This window comes from Rhinatrema bivittatum, chromosome 5, assembly GCF_901001135.1.
Source record: "Rhinatrema bivittatum chromosome 5, aRhiBiv1.1, whole genome shotgun sequence".
Classification (NCBI taxonomy): domain Eukaryota; kingdom Metazoa; phylum Chordata; class Amphibia; order Gymnophiona; family Rhinatrematidae; genus Rhinatrema; species Rhinatrema bivittatum.
The window spans coordinates 82,123,278-82,146,905 of record NC_042619.1 but is presented as its reverse complement, the minus strand read 5'-3'; the positions used below and the strand labels follow the sequence as shown (position 1 = coordinate 82,146,905).

General features: G+C 43.9%; 1 protein-coding gene across 1 annotated transcript in view; it reads left to right on the top strand.

Annotated features, from left to right (window-relative positions):
* Positions 1-9,381: 9,381 nt before the first annotated feature.
* Positions 9,382-23,628, top strand: part of CRYL1 (crystallin lambda 1) — a 267,609-nt gene continuing 253,362 nt past the window's right edge. The window contains exons 1-2 of the mRNA XM_029602510.1: positions 9,382-9,553; positions 11,712-11,819. Of these exons, the coding sequence (XP_029458370.1) occupies positions 9,513-9,553; positions 11,712-11,819 (149 nt within the window). The 5' untranslated portion in view covers positions 9,382-9,512. The remainder of the gene's footprint in view (positions 9,554-11,711; positions 11,820-23,628) is intronic.

The following is a 23,628-nucleotide window of genomic DNA, read 5'->3' as shown; positions in this document are numbered from 1 at the left end:
CTGATTATCATCAACTAATGGTAAAAGCCCGTTCAGGGACAGGGGAATACTGTGACGTGGAGGAAGTGCATAATTGAGATGAGTGGTAATAGAACATGTACGCTGAGCTCGGGTGGACTGTGTGGTAGTCGGGTGGATTTGACAATTCAGAGAGAGAGAGAGAGAGAGAGAGAGAGGGGTGGAGTTGGAGATACAATGAGAAAGAGGGGTGGAGCTCAATTTCCATAAGGACTGGCGGAGTAGCCTAGTACTTAGTAAAGCAGGCTGCAAACTAGCAGCCTGCTTTACTGCTTTTCTGTGCACTTCCCCGGCGCCTGCAGAAATTAACACCAGCCTTTTGGCAGGCGTTAAATTCTGAAAGTAAAATGTACGGCTTGGCTGCACATTTTACTTTCTGTATCGCGTGGGAATAACTAATAGGGCCATCAACATGCATTTGCATGTTGCGGGCGTTATTAGTTTCAGGGGGGTTGGACGCGCGTTTTCGACATGCTAGCTTTACCCCTTAAGGGGGTGTTGCGATGATACCTAAAACCTGTCAACTCACTTGATACCATTGGGAAATCAGACTGTCTACTGAAGGACAAATTACATCTACCAAGCGCTTTCTCAATAGGTCATAAAAATCATCTGGATTAATTTTTCTCTCCCCTAGTTTTTGATAATTATCTTTTATGTTCCCACTTCCAGACAAGGCCCTTTTGAACTTCAATCTTAATAAATAGTGATCTGACCAAGGAATAGAAGAGCTCACCAGGGAACAAAGTCCAACATGTGTTGTCTAAGTTCTAAAGAACGAAAGATTAGATCCAGCAAATGCCCATCTTTGTGGGCAGGACTAACTGCTAATTCATGTAGACCACTCACACACAGTGAGCAATGAAAAGCACGGGCCCTCGTGTATGTGGGGTCATCCACGTGCAGATTTACATTTTCTGAAACCTATAGAGATGGAAATTTCAGACATAACAAACTCATTGATTTTTGGAGGTTAGCCAGTCCTCTCTGATCCATCCCAGGGAGACAGTAAACAAGGAATATACTGTCAGGCCCAATGCTCCCATGTTTAAAGCCAGGCCTTCATCTCCTATCAGTGCAGCGCTGGAGGCGCCAGGAGCAGGGCAGAGGATCCCTCCCTCCTGGCTCAGATAAAAAAGGTATTGGGCAGGATGGGGAAGGTCAGGGGATGGGGGGCAGGCACCACTAGTCTTCCTTGTGGGTGGGTGGGAGGAAAGGGGGGAGGCAGGCCAATTATGTTTCTATTTAAGAATTGGGACCAGGCAGGCATACAATGCCAGCCCCTTTCTAAGTCATTAAAAAGGTTTGAGGGCAGGGAGGGAGCTAGGAAAGCACAGCCTAGCAGGGCCCTACTATTACCCTTGGGAAGATGGGAGGGGATTGCCCCCACTCATACTCATCCTCATCAACAAGCCATTTATGTACATATGTTATATACTATAGTCTAATGTTCCATGTACTCCTGTTAGTTCTGTTACAACTTGTTATATTTATTACCATGTTATAATGTAAAATATTCTTGTTATATTTATTACCATGTTATAATGTAAAATATTCTTATATCTATTTAATACCATGTTATAATGTAAAATAGGGCTGTTATCACCCTATTCCTTTAGTTATCTGGAAACCGATGTGATATCTCGATCGAATGTCGGTATACAAAATAAATAAATAAATAAATACCTTATCTCCCTGAGTTTTGACAGTGCTACTTGTAAAGATATCCAGTTAAGTAGCACGTTATCCGGCTACACTCAGTCGGATAACTAAAACCTATTCGCTACATTCAAATATAGCCGGATAGGTTTTTTAGTTACTCAGCTATAGTTAGCCGGATAACTTGAGGATGGTATGTTCAGCGGGGCACTTATCCTGCTGAACTTATGGGACAAGTTAGCCAGCTAACTTTAACCAGATAACTTGTCCACCTCCAGGCCTAATGAATATGGACCTCCATATGTTAGTTTTGAAGCGTTCGATCATTTTAACTTCAAATGTCTTACTTTCCTGAATAGTTCAGAATTTGTCCATATCCTATTCATATTGCCACAGATACAGTAGTCTGATCCTGAAAGATCTTCTTCCTCAGAGGTATTGCCTTGTTCTTCTCTGTGCAATGAAGTTTTGTGTATGTGAAGGTTTATTCTTGTCTTTAACTTTTGGCCTGGTTTACCAGTGTTGCATCCCTCTATACATTTTCTGCATTGAATATGTGGCCAAGGCTCTAAATCAGGATCCTGCCATTAGAAATATGAATAGGTGGCACTTTTTTAGTTAGGGGGAGATTTTCTTCTTTCCTCAGTGTGTGACAAATTTTTAGAGAGGAAAACAGGAGGAGGTAGCAGTGGCCAGTTGGGCTGGAAGGCTAAGAAGAAGGAGAAGGCAACAGCTGTAGATTGGGTCCTGGGAGGGAAGGAGGAGAAGGCAGCTGCAGGGGCAGATTGGAGCTGGGAAGGGGTTTTCATGTGTTGGTGAGCCACAAAAAGTAAAACAAACTGTGCAAAAAATGTCCTTTTCCTCTGACAAAATTCCTAGAAGAGAAACATGATAAAATTGGGTCACTGGATATAAGACCAAGTCCTCTCCTCTGGCTTGGGGCAACTATTGGAAAATTAGTTTATCTCCCTGTTCTCTTTTGGGACAAAGATGGAAGCATGGTATTTCTTGATCTGACTTTCCTGATCAATAAACACATGTAGGCAGGGCAGGCTCACTTACCACCAGTTCCCATGACTTTTAACTTTGATTCATTTCTGCTGCCAGGAAACTTTGTTATGAATCTGTAAACACCCTATACTTAGACAGCTGTATGTCCTGGGCATAGTACAGTAGGGTACTTTTAATTTTTAACTGATTATCATCTCCTTGATGCGTTAGACAAGCCTGCCTCAAAGGTACTCATGTGCATAACCATCCTGTGCCACTGTTGTGGGAATATTACTGCGAAGGCTGCCTGCACAGGATGAGCGAGAGACCCATATCTTAGCAATGCACCAAGGCTACTTCTCTACAGCAGTGTCCAGTGGGCATGGGATGGATTTAGATTTCTGGCATTTGTTTAGATATATACAGTACATTGTACTGCAATTTATAAAAAGCTAGTTTTGTCACTTTTTGGGGGGGGTGGGGTGAGGTTGGGAAATAGGCTAAAAGTATTACAGAGAAGAAGAAAAAACGGGATGGGGTTTGACCTAAATGTTTGAGAAACACACTGTTCTACAGGTTGGTTCAGCTATGATCATTGGCAGGGCTAGATTTAAGATTTGGGTACCCATAGGCAAAATGTCAAAGCAGCACATGTGCCATATGTCGGCACATGGCACAGCAAGCAGAAACAGAATCCTCTTTGGCCTGAATATTTGGCCCTTTCAAAATGTGCTGCCTTGTAAGCCACTGTCATAAGAACATAAGAAATTGCCATGCTGGGTCAGACCAAGGGTCCATCAAGCCCAGCATCCTGTTTCCAACAGAAGCCAAACCAGGCCACAAGAACCTAGCAATTACCCACACACTAAGAAGATCAATTAAAAGCAGTGGCTATTCTCTAAGTAAACTTGATTAATAGCCGTTAATGGACTTCTCCTCCAAGAACTTATCCAAACCTTTTTTGAACCCAGCTACACTAACTGCACTAACCACATCCTCTGGCAACAAATTCCAGAGCTTTATTGTGCGTTGAGTAAAAAAGAATTTTCTCCGATTAGTCTTAAATGTGCTACTTGCTAACTTTATGGAATGTCCCCTAGTCCTTCTATTATTCGAAAGTGTAAATAACCAAGTCTCATCTACTCGTTCAAGACCTCTCATGATCTTAAAGACCTCTATCATATCCCCCCTCAGTTGTCTCTTCTCCAAGCTGAACAGCCCTAACCTCTTCAGCCTTTCTCATAGGGGAGCTGTTCCATCCCCTTTATCATTTTGGTTGCCCATCTCTGTACCTTCTCCACTGCAACTATATCTTTTTGAGATGCGGCAACCAGAATTGTACACAGTATTCAAGGTGCGGTCTCACCATGGAGTGATATAGAGGCATTATGACATTTTCCGTTTTATTAACCATTCCCTTCTAAATAATTCCTAACATTCTGTTTGCTTTTTTGACTGCTGCAGCACACTGAGCCGACGATTTTTAAGTATTATCCACTATGATGCCTAGATCTTTTTCCTGGGTAGTAGCTTCTAATATGGAACCTAACATCGTGTAACTACAGAAAGGGTTATTTTTCCCTATATGCAACACCTTGCACTTGTCCACATTAAATTTCATCTGCCATTTGGATGCCCAATCTTCCAGTCTTGCAAGGTCCTCCTGTAATGTATCACAGTCTGCTTGTGATTTAACTACTCTGAATAATTTTGTATCATCCGCAAATTTGATAACCTCACTTGTCGTATTCCTTTCCAGATCATTTATATATATATTGAAAAACACCGGTCCAAGTACAGATTCCTGAGGCACTCCACTGTTTACCCTTTTCCACTTGGAAAATTGACCATTTAATCCTACTCTCTGTTTCCTGACGTTTAACCAGTTTGTAATCCACGAAAGGACATCGCCTCCTATCCCATGACTTTTTAGTTTTCGTAAAAGACTCTCATGAGGGACTTTGTCAAACGCCTTCTGAAAATCCAAATATACTACATCTACCAATTCAACTTTATCCACATGTTTATTAACCTCTTCAAAAAAATGAAGCAGATTTGTTAGGCAAGACTTCCCTTGGGTAAATCCATGTTGACTGTGTTCCATTAAATCATGTCTTTCTATATGCTCTATGATTTTGATCTTGAGAATAGTTTCCACTATTTTTCCCGGTACTGAAGTCAGGCTCACTGGTCTATAGTTACCTGGATCGCCCCTGGAGCCTTTTTTAAATATTGGGGTTACATTGGCCACCCTCCAGTCTTTAGGTACAATGGATGATTTTAATGATAGGTTACAAATTTTAACTAATAGATCAGAAATTTCATTTTTGAGTTCCTTCATTACCCTAGGATGCATACCATCCGGTCCAGGTGATTTGCTACTCTTTAGTTTGTCAATCTGGCCTACTACATTTTCCAGGTTCACAATGATTTTGTTCAGTTCGTCTGACTTACCACCACTGAAAACCATCTCCGGAACTGGTATCTCCCCAAAATCCTCATTAGTAAACACGGAAGCAAAGAATTCATTTAGTCTTTCTGCAATGGCCTTATCTTCCTTAAGAGCCCCTTTAACCCTTCAATCATCTAATGGTCCAACTGACATTAATACAGACCTCTCAACCCCTCAATCAGTCCACAGGTTCCAAGTACGCCAACCGGTCGGCCTGGGCTTACAGATGATTGATGCTCCAGAGAGACTCTTCTATATTCCAGCTCCCTTGCGCTGTCAACTCCTGACAGTGGACCCCCCCCCCCCCCCAACCCTGGAGGCTTGCATCTGTCGTGAGTTCTAGCCAGTCCGGTGATTGTAGGGAAACCCCTTTCCTTAGATGGTCCGCTTGCAACCACCACTGCAACTGTATTCCGATTTCCATCAGAAGGTGAAGCTGAATCAAATATTCTTGAGACTGAGGACTCCAATGAGCCAGCAGGGTCTGCTGAAGAGGACGCATATTCATCCTCACTCACGGAACCACCTCTAGGGTGGTTGCCATCAATCCGAGCACCGGTAGATAAGATCACACAGTTGGGCGTACTGATTCTGTCAATAATCGTACCTGCGCCATTAGCTTCTGAATGTAGCTCTCCCGCAGAAGCACCCTACCTTGCTTTGTGTCGAAGCAAACCCCCTAGGTACTCCAGTGTTTGAGATGGCTGCAGCTTGCTCTTGACCAGATTCACCACCCAGCCTAGTTCCTGCAAAAAGGAGATCACCTTGCATGAGACCAGAAGGCTCTCTTCCAGGGCCTTGGTGTGAATCAGCCAATTGTTTCAAAATTACCCTCACACTGTTCAGCTGAGTGGAGTTGATGTTTGAGGATCATTGTTATAATGTGGGTGATGTTTGTTTTGCATGCAGCTGGTATTTATGTTGTGACCTCCCATTTATGGCTTATGCAAACTTATGCAAAAAAAAAAAAAAGAAAACATTACATGGGCGAAACATGCTATAACAAAACAGCACATATTCCCAGAACTCAAACAGCAACAACCCTAATTAAAATGGCAATACTGCAAATATTCCATTGGGCTTTAGACCACCAGTAAAACTCCTACTGGAAAAACAGAACAAGCTGGACTGCTATAATCCCTACACAGAACCTACATTAGCAGAATATATCACTCATTCACACATGCAGAATGCAGATACTCAGACACAGAATAAGTCAACACAAATTAGAACAAGAGAAAGAATGGAGCTGGTTTAGGGGACAAAGTGGCCATTCTTTGCTCTGTAGTGTCTTCTTCTGAATCACCCCCTTACCTTCTGTCCCTGAATGACAAGAGAGGAGAGGCTGGATTAGAAAGCAGAGCAGCTCTGCTTTACTCTGCTCTGTGCTCTGACTGCTCCAGACTCGCTCCCTCACCTCCTGTTCCCTGCATGCTGTTTGGGAGGAGAGGGGCTGCAGAAGGAAGCAGAGGGGTGTTCTCTGCTGCCAGAGATTGGTGCACTGGCCAGTAGAGTCACTGGTGCAGATCCCTGTGTGTTCATGCAATGCAGGGCTCAGTGCATCTGCCTCTTTTGCCCATGTATAAAAGTGGCCCTAAGTGGGGTGGAGTGTGTATGAGGTTATGTGGGGTTATGCATGGGGGGGGGGGGGGGGGGGGGGGAGAATGTGTGTGTGTGATATCTAGGGAGATGGAATGATGGGTATAGAGTTGTATTGGTAGGAGAGACTTAAATGGGGCAGTGGAGTGTTTTTTGGGGATATAGTTGTGTTTGTAGGTAGCAGATGTGGTTGTGAGGGACTGCACATGTGGGCATTAATGGATAGGGTTTATATCTGTGTGGGTGTGTGAGGGGTTGTGTATGTGAGCATATCTGAAGGCATGGGTATGTATATGTGTGTGTGTGTGGGGAGTGTAAGTTGTTGGGGATGGATGTCTATTTTGGGAAGGTTTGTGTGGGGATTCTGTGAGGGTTAATGTGCAGGAATTGTGGGGTATGTTTTTTGGGATATATTACTGTGTGTGGGGGCTATTTGGTTAGGGAAAATGTGTGTGTGTGTGTGGGAAGGTTTGTGTGTGTGTGTGTGTGTGTTTGTGTGTGTGTGTGTATGAAGGTGTGTAGTTTGTAGTGAACTGAGAAGCTGCATCATTTATTTTCTCTGTCTCTGTGGGAGGGTGTTCTGGGTTTGGATGTGCTGGGAGCAGGTGTATGTGTGTGTGTATGTGTGTGAATGAAGAGCAGAGCCATGGGGGCGGTTTGCTGGAATGTTGGCTACTACCTTGCGATTACTACCCTTATTCAAAAAGCCTTTGCTCGGTTAATGCAACCCCAACATTGCTCTCTGCTTCAACAGCAAGGGGAAATGTGGAATAGAGGATTTGCATTCAATAACAACCAAAAAGTACTACCCTTACTCAAAAAGTCTTTGCACGGTTAATGCAACCCAAAAATTGCTCTCTGCTTCAACGGCAAGGGGAAATGTGGAAAAGAGGATTTGCATTCAGATAACAACAAAAAAGGACTGAACTTCACAATCTGGGTAAAGCGTAGGGGTAGCTTGCTTATCACGGCGGTTACTACCCTAAACCAATTAAGCATAATACATTTTTTTTATTTATTTATTTATTTATTTATTTATTTATTTATTTATTTAGAGGTTCTTATATACCGCGGTACGTATAGATATATATCACCTCGGTTTACAGTAAACAATAAATTAGCAACAGGCTTTACATACAACAGGTTATACAGGAAGTAAACAAATAACAGCACTTTCAAAGCATATACAGCGTTGCTCTCTGCTTCAATGGTAGGGGGAAATGAGGAAAAAAGAATTTACATTCAGAAAACATCCAACAAAGCATCAATCTGTGCAGTCTGAGCAAACAAGCATCGGGGTAACTTGCTGGATGCGGCGATTACTACCCTTAACCATAAGCCTAATGTTCACCTTTGATGCAACTCCAACATTGCTCTCTGCATCAATTAAAGGGGATAGCAGGAAATTTGATCAAACAGTTTCCAACAAGGTTGATGAAACAGATAAGTATGGGAAAATAAGTGTGGAAGCTTGCTGGGCAGACTAGTGAGTAAGCGCAGTATGAAATAAAGGGCCTGACTAGATGGGCCGATTGGTCTTTTTCTGCCGTCATTTTCTATGTTTCTATGTATATGTGTGTGTGGGATTTTAGTAAGACTATGTGGAATTTGTGTGGATATGTGGTATAAAGAGTGTGGGGTGTGTGTGTGTGTGATGGACATGTGTGTGTGTATGGGATGGGGTGTTTACTGTATGTGTGTACGTTGGAAGCATTGTTTTGTGCCATCTTTTGTGAATTGCTCGGTTTTTTTTTCTTGTCTCTGTCTCTCTGCCCATATTGCTCTGTAGCAAACTTCTGGTGAGGAGGTGTGGGGGCATTTGGAATGGAGCACTGCCCAGCATTCTAACAGTTTGAAGTTATATAATTATTTCCTACAATCCCTATAATGGAAAACATAAGACCCGATGAGAATATTCTGAAGCAATTCTTTTGTGCAAAAGGAAAAGAAGGAGAGAAAAGTTGTCAGAAAATCTTCAGTCATTTTTGAGATGCCTGACACTGAGTCAAAGATATAGATAAAGCTACAAATCAGCATTTTCTTGTGTGCATTGGGCTATTTTTGTGCTTTTACTGATATCTTTTACTATGAGTCTAAAGTTATGGACTTTGCTTTTAGAAGAGATAAAAGCAGTTTCCATGTGTTGTAATGGTGATGCAGTGCATTTTCTGGTTTCTTCCAGATGAAGCAATTGGAGCATGTTAGTGTTTTCCTCAGTTCCTAGTTATTGTGCTAATAGAACCATTTGTGCCAACTACAATATTTTTTGAGGTACGGCTCTTACAGTCAATACAAGAGACTTCGTTAAGCAAATAGCAAGTACAGACAAGAAGCCAGTGGGGGAAAATCGACTTTTGGAGCTCATCTAGAAAATTGTGGAATACTTAATATTTTAATCTAAAAATCACCGAGTTTTTAATAGCCCCTAAATCTGCTTTTTGTTTAGTACGTCTCACCTTACTTCTCGCAAGAAAAGAGCAAAGAAGGAACTACACGTCATATGCACAAATCAAAATTTACTTCCACCAACATGTCTGGAAGAAAATAAAAAAACTGGGCGTGAGTAATTCTGGCCATTCAGGAAGCAGTGCTCAGTGACTCGTTAAGAACTGTCGAGAACAACCAATCAAGTTCAAGTTTACAAGCTATTTCTTTGTAGAGTCAGGAAAACTAGTCTTATGAGGACAGCGCCGTGGTCAGCAGCTTTCTGCTTGCAGCCCGAGGGTTTCCTTTTCCTGGCCCTATTACTGTGGTGCTCTGTTCAGCCTCACAAAATCCACCAGTATAGGAAAGAATGAGTAACATTAAGGATGGACATATTCTCATTATTGGCAGGTAAATTACTTTATGTGTTTCTTTTTTAACTTAAATATTTATGTACTAGTTATCTTTTCATATGTTTCTGCTCTTAATGTACCCATTTTTTTTTATTAGTGGATGCTTTTCAGTATTGGTTTTGTTTTTTCTTGCCTGTGCTTGAGAAGCATTGTCAGTATAATTTTACAGCAAGTTTTCCCTTGTTCACATTGTAAAATGGTCCTAAACCAATCGTTTATCAAGCTTTTCTAAATTGAAAACGCTATTAAACTGTTATTGTTTACTTAACTGGTTCAGAAGTAAGCAGAGCCATGAAAAACTATAAGCATTTAAAAAAAATGTTAAAGACCAAACCAGATTATTATTGCACTAGAGTGGCTAGAACAGTGGTTCCCAAACCTGTGCTGCAGGATCAATGCATGCAAATCTATCTTATTCATATTCATTGCAGATATCCAGAAAACCCAACTGGCTGGGAGTCCCTGAGGACAAGTTTGGGAATCTCTATACTAGAATATATTTTGGAGGGCAATTTTTAATAGTACACATTGCTGCAAAGTATACGGATACCTGCTGATCTTGGAGTTTTTTTTAAATGGGGAAACTACCTACCTGTGCATAGATTTAAAAATTCTGTTCTACATGCATTGTGGTCAATATTTAAAAAGTGCCTAGGCACCTAACTGACAGACCGATGCAATAAGATGTGCATTAAAACAGACATTCGTTTTCCTAATGCGTGCACAGCCACGTCTCCTGGGCACCTGATACAATATTTAAATGACTGCTGCGTTAAAAAGGATGCACCAGGGAAATATTGTGCGTGCCTAGCGCTCAAATGCATCGGGCGCCAGGGAGACGTGGCTATGCGTGCACAATTCCAACAGGCGCTCAGTATGAGCGTCTGTTTTATCTAGTTTCAAGTCGCACAATAGCTAGGAGCAAAAATTGGTCTGGTATTTGTCTACTGTGCATGTATATTGTGCATTCAATTTTTTTTTCCATCAAACCATTACATTATATCGTTATTCTTAAAGACAGCAAGCAGTATATGTAAGCATCGCAACAATACTATTAGGAGGAATAACAGAGGACAGTATTTTTAAGATTTCGCCTGAGCCCATGACTCGCGGATTGATTTAACACCAGCTTTCGGGCTGGAGTTAATTTTGTTGGGCACCCAGTGATTTTTTTTTTTTTTTTGCATTGGGAGGCAATAACTAATAGCCTCTTCTACATGGAATTTACATGTGATGAGTACTATCAGTTACAAGTTTGTGCACATTTTGGACGGCGCTAATCTCATTGCATGGGGTGCTAGTCTAGTGCATAAACCTGTGCACTAGGCTGGGCGCACTTTATTACATTGACCAATGAGCCTGTCAAATTCATCTGAATTTAATCAGCTGGATTTTCAGCTGAGAGGCTTCCTAAATATTGTTAGTGAAAAGTTAGCTGGTCAGATTTAGGGCACTCGGTCATGGCTGCGTGAACTTAACTGGCTAGCTAAGTTCACTCCAGGAACCCTTGCTTCTTTGTAGCCCCATCATATGCCTCTTCCCCCTCCGGATGCAGGACGAGGTATGCTTACCGCCTCCCTGCTGTAGCACAGGCTTCTTATAGCTCAGGGATGGCCAACTCCAGGTTTTCAGGAGTTTACCTATGTTTATCTACTCTAAATTATTGTAAAGCCTGTTGCTACATTATCTATGTTTATCTACTCTAAATTATTGTAAAGCCCGTTGCTACGTTACGTTACACTGTGAACCGGGGTGATGTTTTTAACGTGCCCCGGTATATAAAAAACTCTTAAATAAATAAATAAATATCCACAATGAATATGCATGAGCTTGATCTGCATGCACTCCCTCCATTGAAGCACATTTATTTCATACATATTCACTGTGAATATCCTGAAAATCAGGCCTATGTGTGCTCTTGAGTTGGTCACCCCTAATATAGATCTTTGTAGGGGGAGTTAGCAAACAATTACTTTGTAGTTATTTATTCACTTTACTTTCAAAGAAGGAACCGGGCCCCTTCAGTACTAGGGTACCAAGTGCCATTCAGATCTTCTAAGGGCTTAAAATGCTATTGCACCTTTATGAATCGGCTCTTTAGTACAGAATATAAAAGTTGTATATTGATAATATGCAACTATTTTCTCTTGCTGCAGTGGTCTTATTGGTCGCAGCTGGGCAATGGTTTTCGCTAGTGGTGGCTACAAAGTGAAACTTTATGATATCATGGAACAACAGATCACAACAGCCATGGGAAACATTGGGTATGTTGTCTGAAATGCTGTGGTTTCATATAAACTGTTATAGCTGTACATTTCTGCTTCCAGTAGGCACTGCTGAATGTACCTTGTGATCAGCTGAAGCATTCAAAATAATTATGATGAATTTGTAGTAACGCCAGAATTACAATTTCTTGCCACCTTTGTGCCATTGGGAACCAAAATATTTATTTACTTCACATCCATGGCTCAAAGGTAGAAATTTTCAATGGGATTTGCACAGGTAAAAAACATATTTGCCTAAATCAGCAGTGTGAAAATTGCCCACCTGGTATGCAGGGAAAATTCCATTCATAATTGCATTAAGTATTTTGGTTTTTCAAAACTTTGCATGTAGTTTTGGCTGGAAAATGTATCCGCAGGAAAAAAAAAAACAGGTGCAGATCCTTTTTTTTTTTAATGTATAATTTTATTGAAAGATATAACAAAGTGATATAACAACAAAATGAGTTAACAGCATCTTCCAGAAGACAATATGAAAGGACCCCATGCCCCAAACAGGCATATAGACACTAATAGGGAAAATACCACCCACAAAACCATGTGGCAAGCAATCAAGAAAATATTCACTACATAACTAAATGCATCATAGTCATTTCTGGAGAATGACAAGGAAAAGAGCAAACATACACCACCCAGGAATGCGAAAGTTCCATCCCCACACCGAAACCATCAGCTGGAAGCTTTCCAGTGCACAAAAGGAGCCCAAGTTTTATCAAATTTAGAAACAGTATATGAGCGTATGGCTGACATTTTACTTAATAAATGCACTCTGTCCAAGTGCTGGATTACAGCTGACAAGGTCGGCACAGCCAGTGAGAAGCAATGGCACCCCTTGCGGCAATAGATATTTGATGGAGTAAAATCTGAGCAAGGGTCTCATCCTGTTCAAAAGGAAAATTCAATAATACAGATCGCACACAAAGAGTCAAGTGTAGCCCTGTCAGTTTTTCTACATAATCATATACCTCTAACCAAAATGGCGATTTATAAGAGGGCAGCTCCACCAAATATGATATAAAGTTCCCACACTTCCTCCTTACAACTGGGATTAACCTGAGAGTGGCATTAGATGCCACCTCTATAAGAGCTTATAGGAGTTTTCCAAAATATTCATGGAGATAGAACCTTTTGCCATTCATTGGAATATTATATCCCAATCACTCTCATCCATGGAGGCAATGTCAGTATCCCATGCCAAGATATGTGATGGTTTTGCCACTAACTCTTTATTTAACATATTGTACAATTTGGAGATAACCCTTGTATCTTATCAGCCTGGAGGCATTAACCCTCTAGAAGAGAGCATCCCTGAACAAGATCTCGAGTAACTTTGGGGGAACTTAGAAAGTGGCGCATTTGTGCATATTGTAAAAGAATTCTTGTCGGCCAGGGAATATTTATCTTTAAATTTATCCTATGATAACACACTAGTTCCCTCCCACATCTGTTCAAAAGTCAAGATACGCTTATCATTCCAGGTCTTAAAACAAGAAATCACTAACCCCAGGGTAAAGTCAGAGTTGAACTATATATTTATATATATCTATCTAGAGAGAGAGAAGAACTATAAAAATATTTCAAATCTGACTTTACCCTGGGGTTATCCTTTGGGTTGCAGGAATTATTTTTATAGTTCTCTCTCTCTCGCTCTCGCTCTCGCTCTCTCTCTCGATATAGAGAGAGAACTATAAAAATAATTCCTGCAACCCAAAAGGACTCCTTTCCATTGCTCCCACACTCGTCACATGGTAAGAGTGCTTAAGGGCTTCTCCCGAAATGACCGCCAAGTGCCAACAGGTTGCCAGAGAAGAGCATTTCCCCGACTAAGCATTGCTCTATAATGACCCAGTGTTTCCTGTCACTTTGTCTATGCCAGCCTACCAGAGCCCACAGTTGGGAGGCCACATAATGCCATATCAAGTTTAGTGCACATAGAGCCCCTCCCCTGTTTTTTTTGTTGAAAAATAACCCTCTTGGAAACCCTGGCCGAGGCTACCTCTTCCAGATAAAGGAAAATAGTTGCTTCTGCCACAGTTTCAACATTTTGGTGGGTATGGATATGGGTAAAGTTTTGAAACACAGCAGGGGAGAATATTCATTTTTAAAGTGGCCAATCGCCCAAGCCGTTCCCAATGCTTCAAATCCTTAAAAACAGCATGGGCCAGAGGAACATAATTTGTGTGAAAAGATCATTTAAATTCTGACCTAAATATATCCCCAAATATTTGAGACAATTGGCAGCCCATTTGAAAGGAAAGGCCCTTGCAGAACTGGTAGGTCAGCCCCAGGAACCAAAATGTTCAGAACCTCTGACTTCGCAAAATTAATTTTAAACTCGGAGACTCTACTGAACCTCAATAGTTCAACCATAATTTCCCTTGGGACTCCTGAGGTTGGGACAGGGTAAACATAATGTCATCAGCGAACGTTGAAAGTTTATACAAACCTTCACCAATCTGGACCCCCCTTGTATGGCTTCATTCTCCCTAATCTTAATTGCCATCAGGTCAAGAAATAAGGCAAACAACAAAGACGATAGGGGCCAACCCCCTATTGACAGGAAAGGAATCGGAGTACCCACCATTTACCTTTACAGAGGCTTGGGGACGGTCATATAACTTATGAATCCAACCTATAAAAAGGTGTCCAAATTGCATTTTTTCTAATACTTGAAACAAACACTCCCAGTAGACCATGTCGAATGCTTTCTCAGCATCGATGGATAACAATATGGTCGGGATCTTAGCTTTGGAAGTGTGCCATAAAATATCAATAATTTTACGGACATTGTCTGCTGCCATACGATGCGGAATAAAGCCTGCTTGGTCCACATGTATCAAACTGCTAATAAACTGATTCAATCGATTAGTAAGGACTTTAGCTAAAATTTTAAGGTCGACATTTAAAAGGGAGATTGGCCTGCATGAACCACATAACAAAGGATCCCTCCCTGGTTTGGCTAGGACAGTAATTCCTGCCAAGTTGGAGCCCTCTGAGAGCGAGTCCCCACTCCGTAGAGGACATTCGTCAGAGGAACAAGAATATAAGAGGCAAAGAGTTTATAAAATTTAGGAGAGAAGCCATCCAAACCCAGAGATTTGTTGATTTTAAGATCCCAAATAACTTGCAGGACCTCTGTCATTTGAGTCTCCCCATTCAACAAAGTCTGTTTTTCAATATAAAGGCTAGGCAGATCTACACTCTGAAGAAAAGCTTCAATCTCAGCGATGGAAATACCAGTATCACATTTCTATAAATCACTATAAAACTGGGAAAACCTGTCTCTAATGTCTCCTGACATGGTTAACAATTGGCCCTCTTGAATCTTTCACCCTTGTAATTTGCTGCATACATTCCCTGGCTTTCAGTTTGTGGTCGGAGTTTCCCAGCTTTATCACCCCATTCAAAATGCGATTGTTTGACCAAATTTAACTGGTGTGCTATGAGACCAGCGTCTAGAGCGCGCAGTTCTTCTCTAAGTGCCAAAAGCTGATGGTAGAAGGTTCTGTTTATGTAAATGCTCTAATTTCAGCAATCCTTGAGAGTAACAAATTCCACTGCCAGGTCCTTTCCTTTTTCTGAAGGTGCAGATCTTTTGTGGGTACTTTTCCCTGGGGCATTTTTCAAAACAAAAGCATGTGCCTATTTTTCCTTTGAAAATTGGTGCAAAGACTGCAGGTTAAAAGTACCTATAGACTTTATGGTATTGCGAGAAGGTTGAATATTGCCCCAAAGCACGGAAGCTGATGTCATAAGCAGTGACTGATTTAGGATTTTGGTGCTGTCGCCCCCTGTCATCCCCGTCTTCCCTCCTACCACTACCCAGACAACACAGGGCAGAAGGTCTAAGGTGTAATCCCCTTAAGTTTCCTGTGGCAGTTGCAAATTTGCTTCAGATTTTTTACATTTTTTATATTACATTATGAAACCAAAGTAGTTTTACACTATATTTATTAATATACTTTATATTATTTTTATTGGAAGGCAGCAAATCTTCAGCTAGCCTGCTGCCCTAGGCACAGGCCTAGTGTGCCTTTTGGCAAATCCAGGCCTGGTTATAAGGGGCACTAGGCTGAGTACACATGTTAACTCCCATTTCTGTGCACATTTGTGTGCATAACTTCACTTATGATTTACTAAGGATTTTAGAGCAGAAAAATGTGTGCAGAAATGGAAGTCAAGATGTGAACACAAATTAGCATGCCTCTATGTAAATCCCATGGATTTCCATAGATTTCCATGTACCTCCCCAATGCAGGGAGGTGCATTAAGGCCCTGAAGGGTTATCTCATGTTTTCTTAATGCTGAAAATTTAACTCCTGGGTCAGAAGTGGAGTACTTTAACTCAAATTTCAGAGATTGTTAATCTATGATGCTGTGCATGATCCCAAACCTGGAGTTCCTCTGTGCGGGGATCCCGGAATTATTGCGCACACATTTTTTTTTTTATTTATTATTTAATATCTTTTATATACTGACGAACGTTGGGAACATCTCGTCGGTTTACAGAGAACAGAACTTAGCAACAGGCTTTACAATTATCACATGATTATAAGAGGAACAGTAATTATAATAATAACATATAAATAAGAGGGTGGATTATACAAGTAATAATTAACTAGGTGGGATACAGGGTAGGGGTTACCTAATAAAGGGGGGGGCAGGGAGGTTCTGATAATTTGGGATGGACATCAACATTTGTAGGAGGTAAATATTTGTATTTTTGGATATTACTTTATTGCTGTTTCAAGGTTCCTATCATATTTATAGGCATGAGGGATATCTTATCAGTACAATCAACACCTAACAATCAGTTTCAGGATACCTGAAGATTTGCTAATATTCTCTGTGCAATTGCTTTTTGTATGTGGTGTTTGTCTATTATATGAAGGACAAGGAGTCAAAGAAATGAATGGACATGCCAGGTTCCTGTGGTCATAGCTCATGCTGTCATATCCTGATCTTTAAATAAAATATTAACTTTCTCTGATGCAATCTCTGTTTTTTTCCACTTTTCTCCAAGTTTATTTTGGATGTGTTGTTAATGATCCTAACATTATTACTTCAGTAAATGTTATTCATGGAAATTTACTTTTGTCAACTCCAACTATGAATCTTTCCAGTATAAGAAAAGATGGGAGAAAAATGCTTTTTTTTGGTGGTTTTCAGCTTCCATTTCAATTGTCTTTCCACTTTCGGAGAAATGTCTGTTCCACTCGCAGTATTGCTCAGAAGACAGAAATGTACATCCCTGACTTTAAAACAGGGAGGATTGTTTTCAAAGCTGTTTTTCTGGGTAAAACAGTGTTTTACCTAGGGAAATGGCTTTTTACAAAACTGCCCGCTTGATATGCAGGTAAACCTAAGCATGTGTGTCTTGTATCGGCCTAAGTTTACCTGGACCGGGGGTTGTGTTCTCGGGGGAGGGGAGGAGTTTGAACATACACAAATTTTGCATTTTGAAAAATAGGCAACTAAAGTTCTCCTTTAAAAATCTGCACACAAATTAGCAGATGTAATTGAAAATTATCCCACCAAAATTGCCCGCATGCAAAGTGGATGAATGCATGTAAATTTGCTTTGAAAGTTCAAGAAAAACAAGTGCACAATTCACTGAAGATTTATGTGGGCTGTTACAAAATTACCCCCAAAGTGTCTTCCATTTCACAAAGAAATATTTTTTTGTGTGGCTGAAAATAGATCTTACACGCGTAAAGGAGAGCAGTAGCCCGTGTTATAGACTGTAGAAGGATGTGCTGGCCCACAGTATTGTGCCAGTCTCTCTGCCTTCACTAGCCCTTTTAGCCTGATCAGGGCTGGATTTAAGATGTTGGTGCCCGTAGGCAGGACCATAGGGTGAGGTCAGGGGGTTCCTCCCTAGGACTGCAGGGATTTCACCACTGGAGATTTGTAAAGCAGGGCAGAGTTGATTGGCCAGAGTGCCACGGTAGTGCCTTATCAAGGAGGCAGTGGCACATGATCCTAAAGTATGTTGGAGAAGGCTCCTCTTGGGCCTAGGTATTCAGCTCCTTCAAAATTTGGTGTACTAGGCAGTTCCTATGCCTAAATCTGGGCCTGATCCTGATAACAATCTTTCCCTGTACGTACCAGGATCAGTCCAAATGGTTGGTTATGTCGCCCGTCCAGCAGATGGAGTCAGACAAGGCTTCGAAGGGTGCTGGCATAAGTACATGGGCACCCTCTGCAGGAGTCCAGTATACTTCTGACTCCAGCAGGGGAACCTGGTGCTTCCCCTTATTGAAGGATTTCTTTTTGGTTCTCCTCTTTACTTTTCTTAGGCTGGATCAAGTTTGTTCTTAAAGTTGTTTTAACTTCTTGTTTGAAAAAAAAAAAAAAAAAGGGGGCTTCAGTGGGAGGAGTGGGGGGGGGGGGGGCAGGGCAGGGCCCTCTCAAGGGACTTCCAAGTCCAGCCTGGGTTCTCTTCCTTTCAAGGGCAGGTTCCTCTTCGGGGATGAGCTGGTTGAGATCTTCAAGTCCCTGGGTGAAAATCCGGTATACAAACTCCCGGAAGACTGTCGGCGAAATTTCAGGACTTTCACTTCCTCCAGATCTCGCTCCCGGGGGCAACATCGCTACCACAATTACAAACAGCAGGGGCCTCGGACTCCGTCTTCCAGGTCCCAGGCCTGGCCTCGTTCCTTTCGCAGCCGCAGGCCTGCCTGGGAGGGAACAACTCAGGGGGGCTCATCCAAGCCCACTCAATGATGCCACGCTCCCCCACTCCTTGATGCCGCGGATTGGGGGACGGCTCTCACGTTTCTACGAGGAGTGGGTTCGCATCACCTCGGACCAGTGGGTCCTAGACATCTTAAAGAACAGCTACACTTTAGAGTTTGCCCGCCGCCCACGGGACAGGTTCATCTTCTCACCTTGCGGATCGAGTCTCAAGAGAAGAGCGGTACAACAGACCTTGGACAGGCTCCTGAGCCTCGGGGCCATCGCGCCCGTCCCCTTCGGAGAGGTGAGCTCGGGCCATTATTCCATCTATTTCGTCATTCCCAAAAAGGACGGCTCCTTCCGCCCAATCCTGGATCTCAAGGAGGTCAACAAGTTTTTACGGGTCTCCCGGTTCCGCATGGAGACCCTACGGTCCGTGATTGCGGCGGTACACCAAGGGGAATTCCTGGCCTGTCTGCACATTCCCATCCTCAGGGCCCATCGGAGGTTTCTCCACTTCAAGATCCTGAACAGACACTTCCAGTTTCAAGCCCTCCCCTTTGGGCTGGCAACGGCACCGTGGACGTTTACGAAGATTATGGTGGCGTGGCGGCTGCTGTAAGGCGAGAGGGAATCCTTGTCCACCTCTACCTGGACGACTGGCTCATTCGAGTGAAGTCCTTCTCCGGGGTCGTCTATCTGCTCCAGTCCCTGGGCTGGGTGGTGAACTTCGCCAAGAGTTCCCTCATCCCCTCACAGCGCTTGGATTTCTTGGGAGCACATTTCGATACGCTTCAGGGCAAAGTCTTCCTGCGCCCGGACAGGGCTCAATCCCTCTGGGAACAAGTACAGCGTTTTTTCTGTGTTACCAGATCCCACGTCCTGGGATTATCTACAGCTCCTGGGTTCCATGGCCTCCACGATCGATCCCGTCCCATGGGCTTTTGCGCATCTTCGGCCTCTGCAAGCGGCTCTTCTCTCCCGTTGGAAACCAGTGTCTCAGGATTACCAGGTGGTGCTTCCTCTTCCTGAGATCGCCAAAGACAGCTTGGGCTGGTGGCTGCATCCTCCTCATCTGGCCCAAGGAGTCTCTCTGGAGACCCCGGATTGGGTGGTGGTTACGACCGATGCCAGCCTATCTGGCTGGGGGGCGGTATGCCTCCAGAGCTCTGCCCAGGGGCGGTGGTCGAAGGAGCAAGCGACCTGGCCGATAAATCGCCTGGAGACAAGGGCCGTGTGGCTGGCCCTCATTCAGTTCTTGCCCTTGGTCCGGAATCGAGCGGTGAGGATCCTCTCGGACAATGCGACGACCGTAGCATACATCAATCGCCAAGGAGGCACGAAGAGCAGGCACATCTCGCTCGAAGCCGCCCGCCTCATGTCGTGGGCAGAGAAGCATGTAGCGTGCCTGGTGGCGTCGCACATCGCGGGCGTAGACAACATTCAGGCCGACTATCTGAGTAGTCAGCAACTGGATCCCGGGGAGTGGTCCCTCTCCGAAGCCATGCTTCTCCTTCAGTGTCACTGGGGGACATCACGACTGGACCTCATGGCGACGTCCCTCAATGCCAGGGCTCCTCGATTCTTCAGCCATCAGCGAGAGCACAGAGCGGAAGGAGTAGACGCTCTAGTGCTCCCCTGGCCGGAACAAGTTCTACTCTACGTTTTCCCCCCCTGGCCTCTGGTGGGCAAGGTTCTTTGGAGAATAGAGCATCATCGGGGTCCCGTCATTCTGGTGGCTCCCAAGTGGCCACGGCACCCTTGGTTTGCAGATCTGCTCCACCTGGCAGTGGACAGCCCGGTTTGGTTGGCCCATCTTCCACGCTTGCTTTGCCAGGGCCCCGTATTTTTCGACCAGGCAGAACGCTTCTGTCTTGCGGCCTGGCTTTTGAACGGCATCGTCTCCGCTGCAGAGTATATCCTCAAGCCGTAATTTTGACGCTCCTTAAGGCCCGGAAGACCTCGACTTCTGTTACCTACGTGCAGCTCTGGAAGGTTTTTGAGGCTTGGTGCGCAGCGCGTGATACTCATACTTCAAGGGCTTCCGTTCCTCAGATCCTGGCGTTCCTACAGGACAGAATGGACAAGGCACTCGCCTACAACTCCCTGCGGGTTCAGGTTGCTGCCCTGGGCTCGCTTCTCCAGTATGCAGACCAGTCATCTCTATTGGGACAACCGGACATCGCCCGTTTTCTCAAGGGAGTGAAACACGGCCTCCCGTTCAGGATCCGTTTCCTTCTTGGAGCCTTAACCTGGTTATTCGGTCCCTGGCGGGTCCTCCTTTCGAGCCTTTTTGAAACACCTCCATTAAGGATATCACACTCAAGACTGTTTTCCTGGTGGCCATAAGTTCCGCGCGCCGCATTTCGGAGCTCCAAGCACTCTCCTGTAGGGAAGCCTATCTCCGGTTCACAGATTCCGGGGTTTCGCGATGCACAGTACCCTCCTTTCTTCCCAAAGTCGTCTCATCTTTTCACCTCAATCAGACGGTCGAGCTCCCCTCCTTCCCAGAGAGGGATTCGGGGCACCTGCGTTCTTTGGACGTCAAGCGGAGCCTCATTCGCTATTTGGAGGTTACAAATGATTTTCGAGTCTCCGACCATTTGTTTGTGTTGTGGTCGGGACCGAGGAAGGGTTCCCCGGCCTCGAGGACCACGATTGCCAGGTGGCTCAAGGAAGCTATAGTCTCAGCGTACATAGGTGCGGGTCGGGAGCCTCCATGGGGGATTAAGGCACATTCCCTTCGCTCTCAGGCTGCTTCCTGGGCCGAGGTACAGTCCATCTCCTCACAAGAGATATGTAGAGCAGCGACCAGGAAGTCGCTCCATACCTCTGCGCGCCATTACCAATTGCATTTACCCTCATCGTCCACAGGGTGTTTCGGCGCCAGGGTCATTCGAGCAGGGCTTTCAAGGGCCCACCCAGTGTAGGGAAGCTTTGATACATCCCACCGTCTGGACTGATCCTGGTACGTACAGGGAAAAGAAAATTACTCCTTACCTGCTAATTTTCATTCCTGTAGTACCAAGGATCAGTCCAGACGCCCGCCTCTCATTACCATACCTGCTCGATATCTCCACTGCACCTCATTTTCTTATACCTGTTGGGCGTTTGTGCCCGATTTCTCTCTAGTTCCTGTTGACTTGCGAGTCTGTTCTCTAGTTCGTTCTGCAAGTTCTCAATTCTGGCGCCAATTGCCTCATTTGGGCAATTGTTTTTTATGATTGTTACACTTGATCCAGCCTTGGTAGCTTCTTTTGGCTTTCATATTCTCGATACTGAGCTCCTGCAGAGGGTGCAGATATACTTATGCCAGCACCCTTCGAAGCCTTCTCTGACTCCATCTGCTGGACGGGGGACATAACCCACCGTCTGGACTGATCCTTGGTACTACAGGAACAAAAATTAGCAGGTAAGGAGTAATTTTCTTATTCTATATTGATAATGGTGACATATTACTGCATATTATCCTAAAGCAAGGGGTTTTGTCAAATCAAATGCAACTTCTATCTAAATTGTCAAAAACGAGCATTCGATGTAATATTAATTATCTTATATAACATGGTGTTTAAATAGGCAAAAACGTTTTTATCATAAAAGGACCATTATCAATCCATGCTGAGGTTTCGTAATAACTTTTCACCTCTATAGCGTATATGGGTCCAGTTTAATTATTGGTCCGTATCAATGTAGTATGAAAGTTACTGCAAATCTTTTTTTTTTTTTTTGTACACTTTTTTGTCTTGTAAATAAAAGTGAAACACATGTATATCCTTTAGGGAGTAGATGAGTTTGACAATTTAGACACATTAAGAACATAAGAAAATGCCATACTGGGTCAGACCAAGGGTCCATCAAGCCCAGCATCCTGTTTCCAACAGTGGCCAATCCAGGCCATAAGAACCTGGCAAGTTCCCAAAAACTAAGTCTATTCCATGTTACCATTGCTAATGGCAGTGGCTATTCTCTAGCGGGCGGATTTACGCGAGCAGGGCCTTGCGCACCGGCGTGCCTATTTTCCATAGGCCGCCGGCGCATGCAGAACCCCGGGACGCGCGTAGGTCCTGGGGTTTTCGGAAGGGGGCGTGTCGGGGCGGGGCCGAATGACGCTGCGATTTGGGGGGCGGGGCATTTTGGGGGCGGGCCCAGGGGCGTGGTTTCAGGCCGGGGCGTTCTGGGGCGTGGCCACACCCTCCGGAACCGCCCCCAGGTCCGGTCTCTGCGCGCCAGCAGCCCGCTGGCGCGCCCGGATTTACGTCTCCGTCCGGGAGGCGTAAATCCATGGATAAAGGTAGGGGAGTGGGTTAGGTAGAGGAAGGGAGGGGAAGGTGAGGGGAGGGCGAAAGAGCGTTCCCTCCGAGGCCGCTCCGATTTCGGAGTGGCCTCGGAGGGAACGGAGGCAGGCTGCGTGGCTCGGCGCGCGCCGGCTGCCCAAAATCGGCAGCCTTGCGCGCGCCGATCCAGGATTTTAGAAGATATGCGCAGCTACGCGCGTATCTTATAAAATCCAGCGTACTTTTGTTTGCGCCTGCTGCGCAAACAAAAGTACGCGATCATGCAGTTTTTCAAAATCAACTCCACGGTGAACTTAATAGCAGGTAATGGACTTCTCCTCCAAGAACTTTTCCAATCCTTTTTTAAACACAGCTACACTAACTGCACTAACTACATCCTCTGGCAACAAATTGCGTTGAGTAAAAAAGAACTTTCTCCAATTAGTTTTAAATGTGCCCCATACTAACTTCATGGAGTGCCCCCTAGTCTTTTTACTATCCGAAAGAGTAAATAACCAATTCACATCTACCCATTCTAGACCTCTCATGATTTTAAACACCTCTATCATATCCCCCCTCAGTCGTCTCTTCTCCAAGCTCAAAAGTCCTAACCTCTTTAGTCTTTCCTCATAGAGGAGTTGTTCCATTCCCCTTATCATTTTGGTAGCCCTTCTCTGTACCTTCTCCATCGCAATTATATCTTTCTTGAGATGCGGCGACCAGAATTGTACACAGTATTCAAGGTGCGGTCTCACCATGGAGCGATACAGAGGCATTATGACATTTTCCGTTTTATTCACCATTCCCTTTCTAATAATTCCCAACATTGTTTGTTTGCT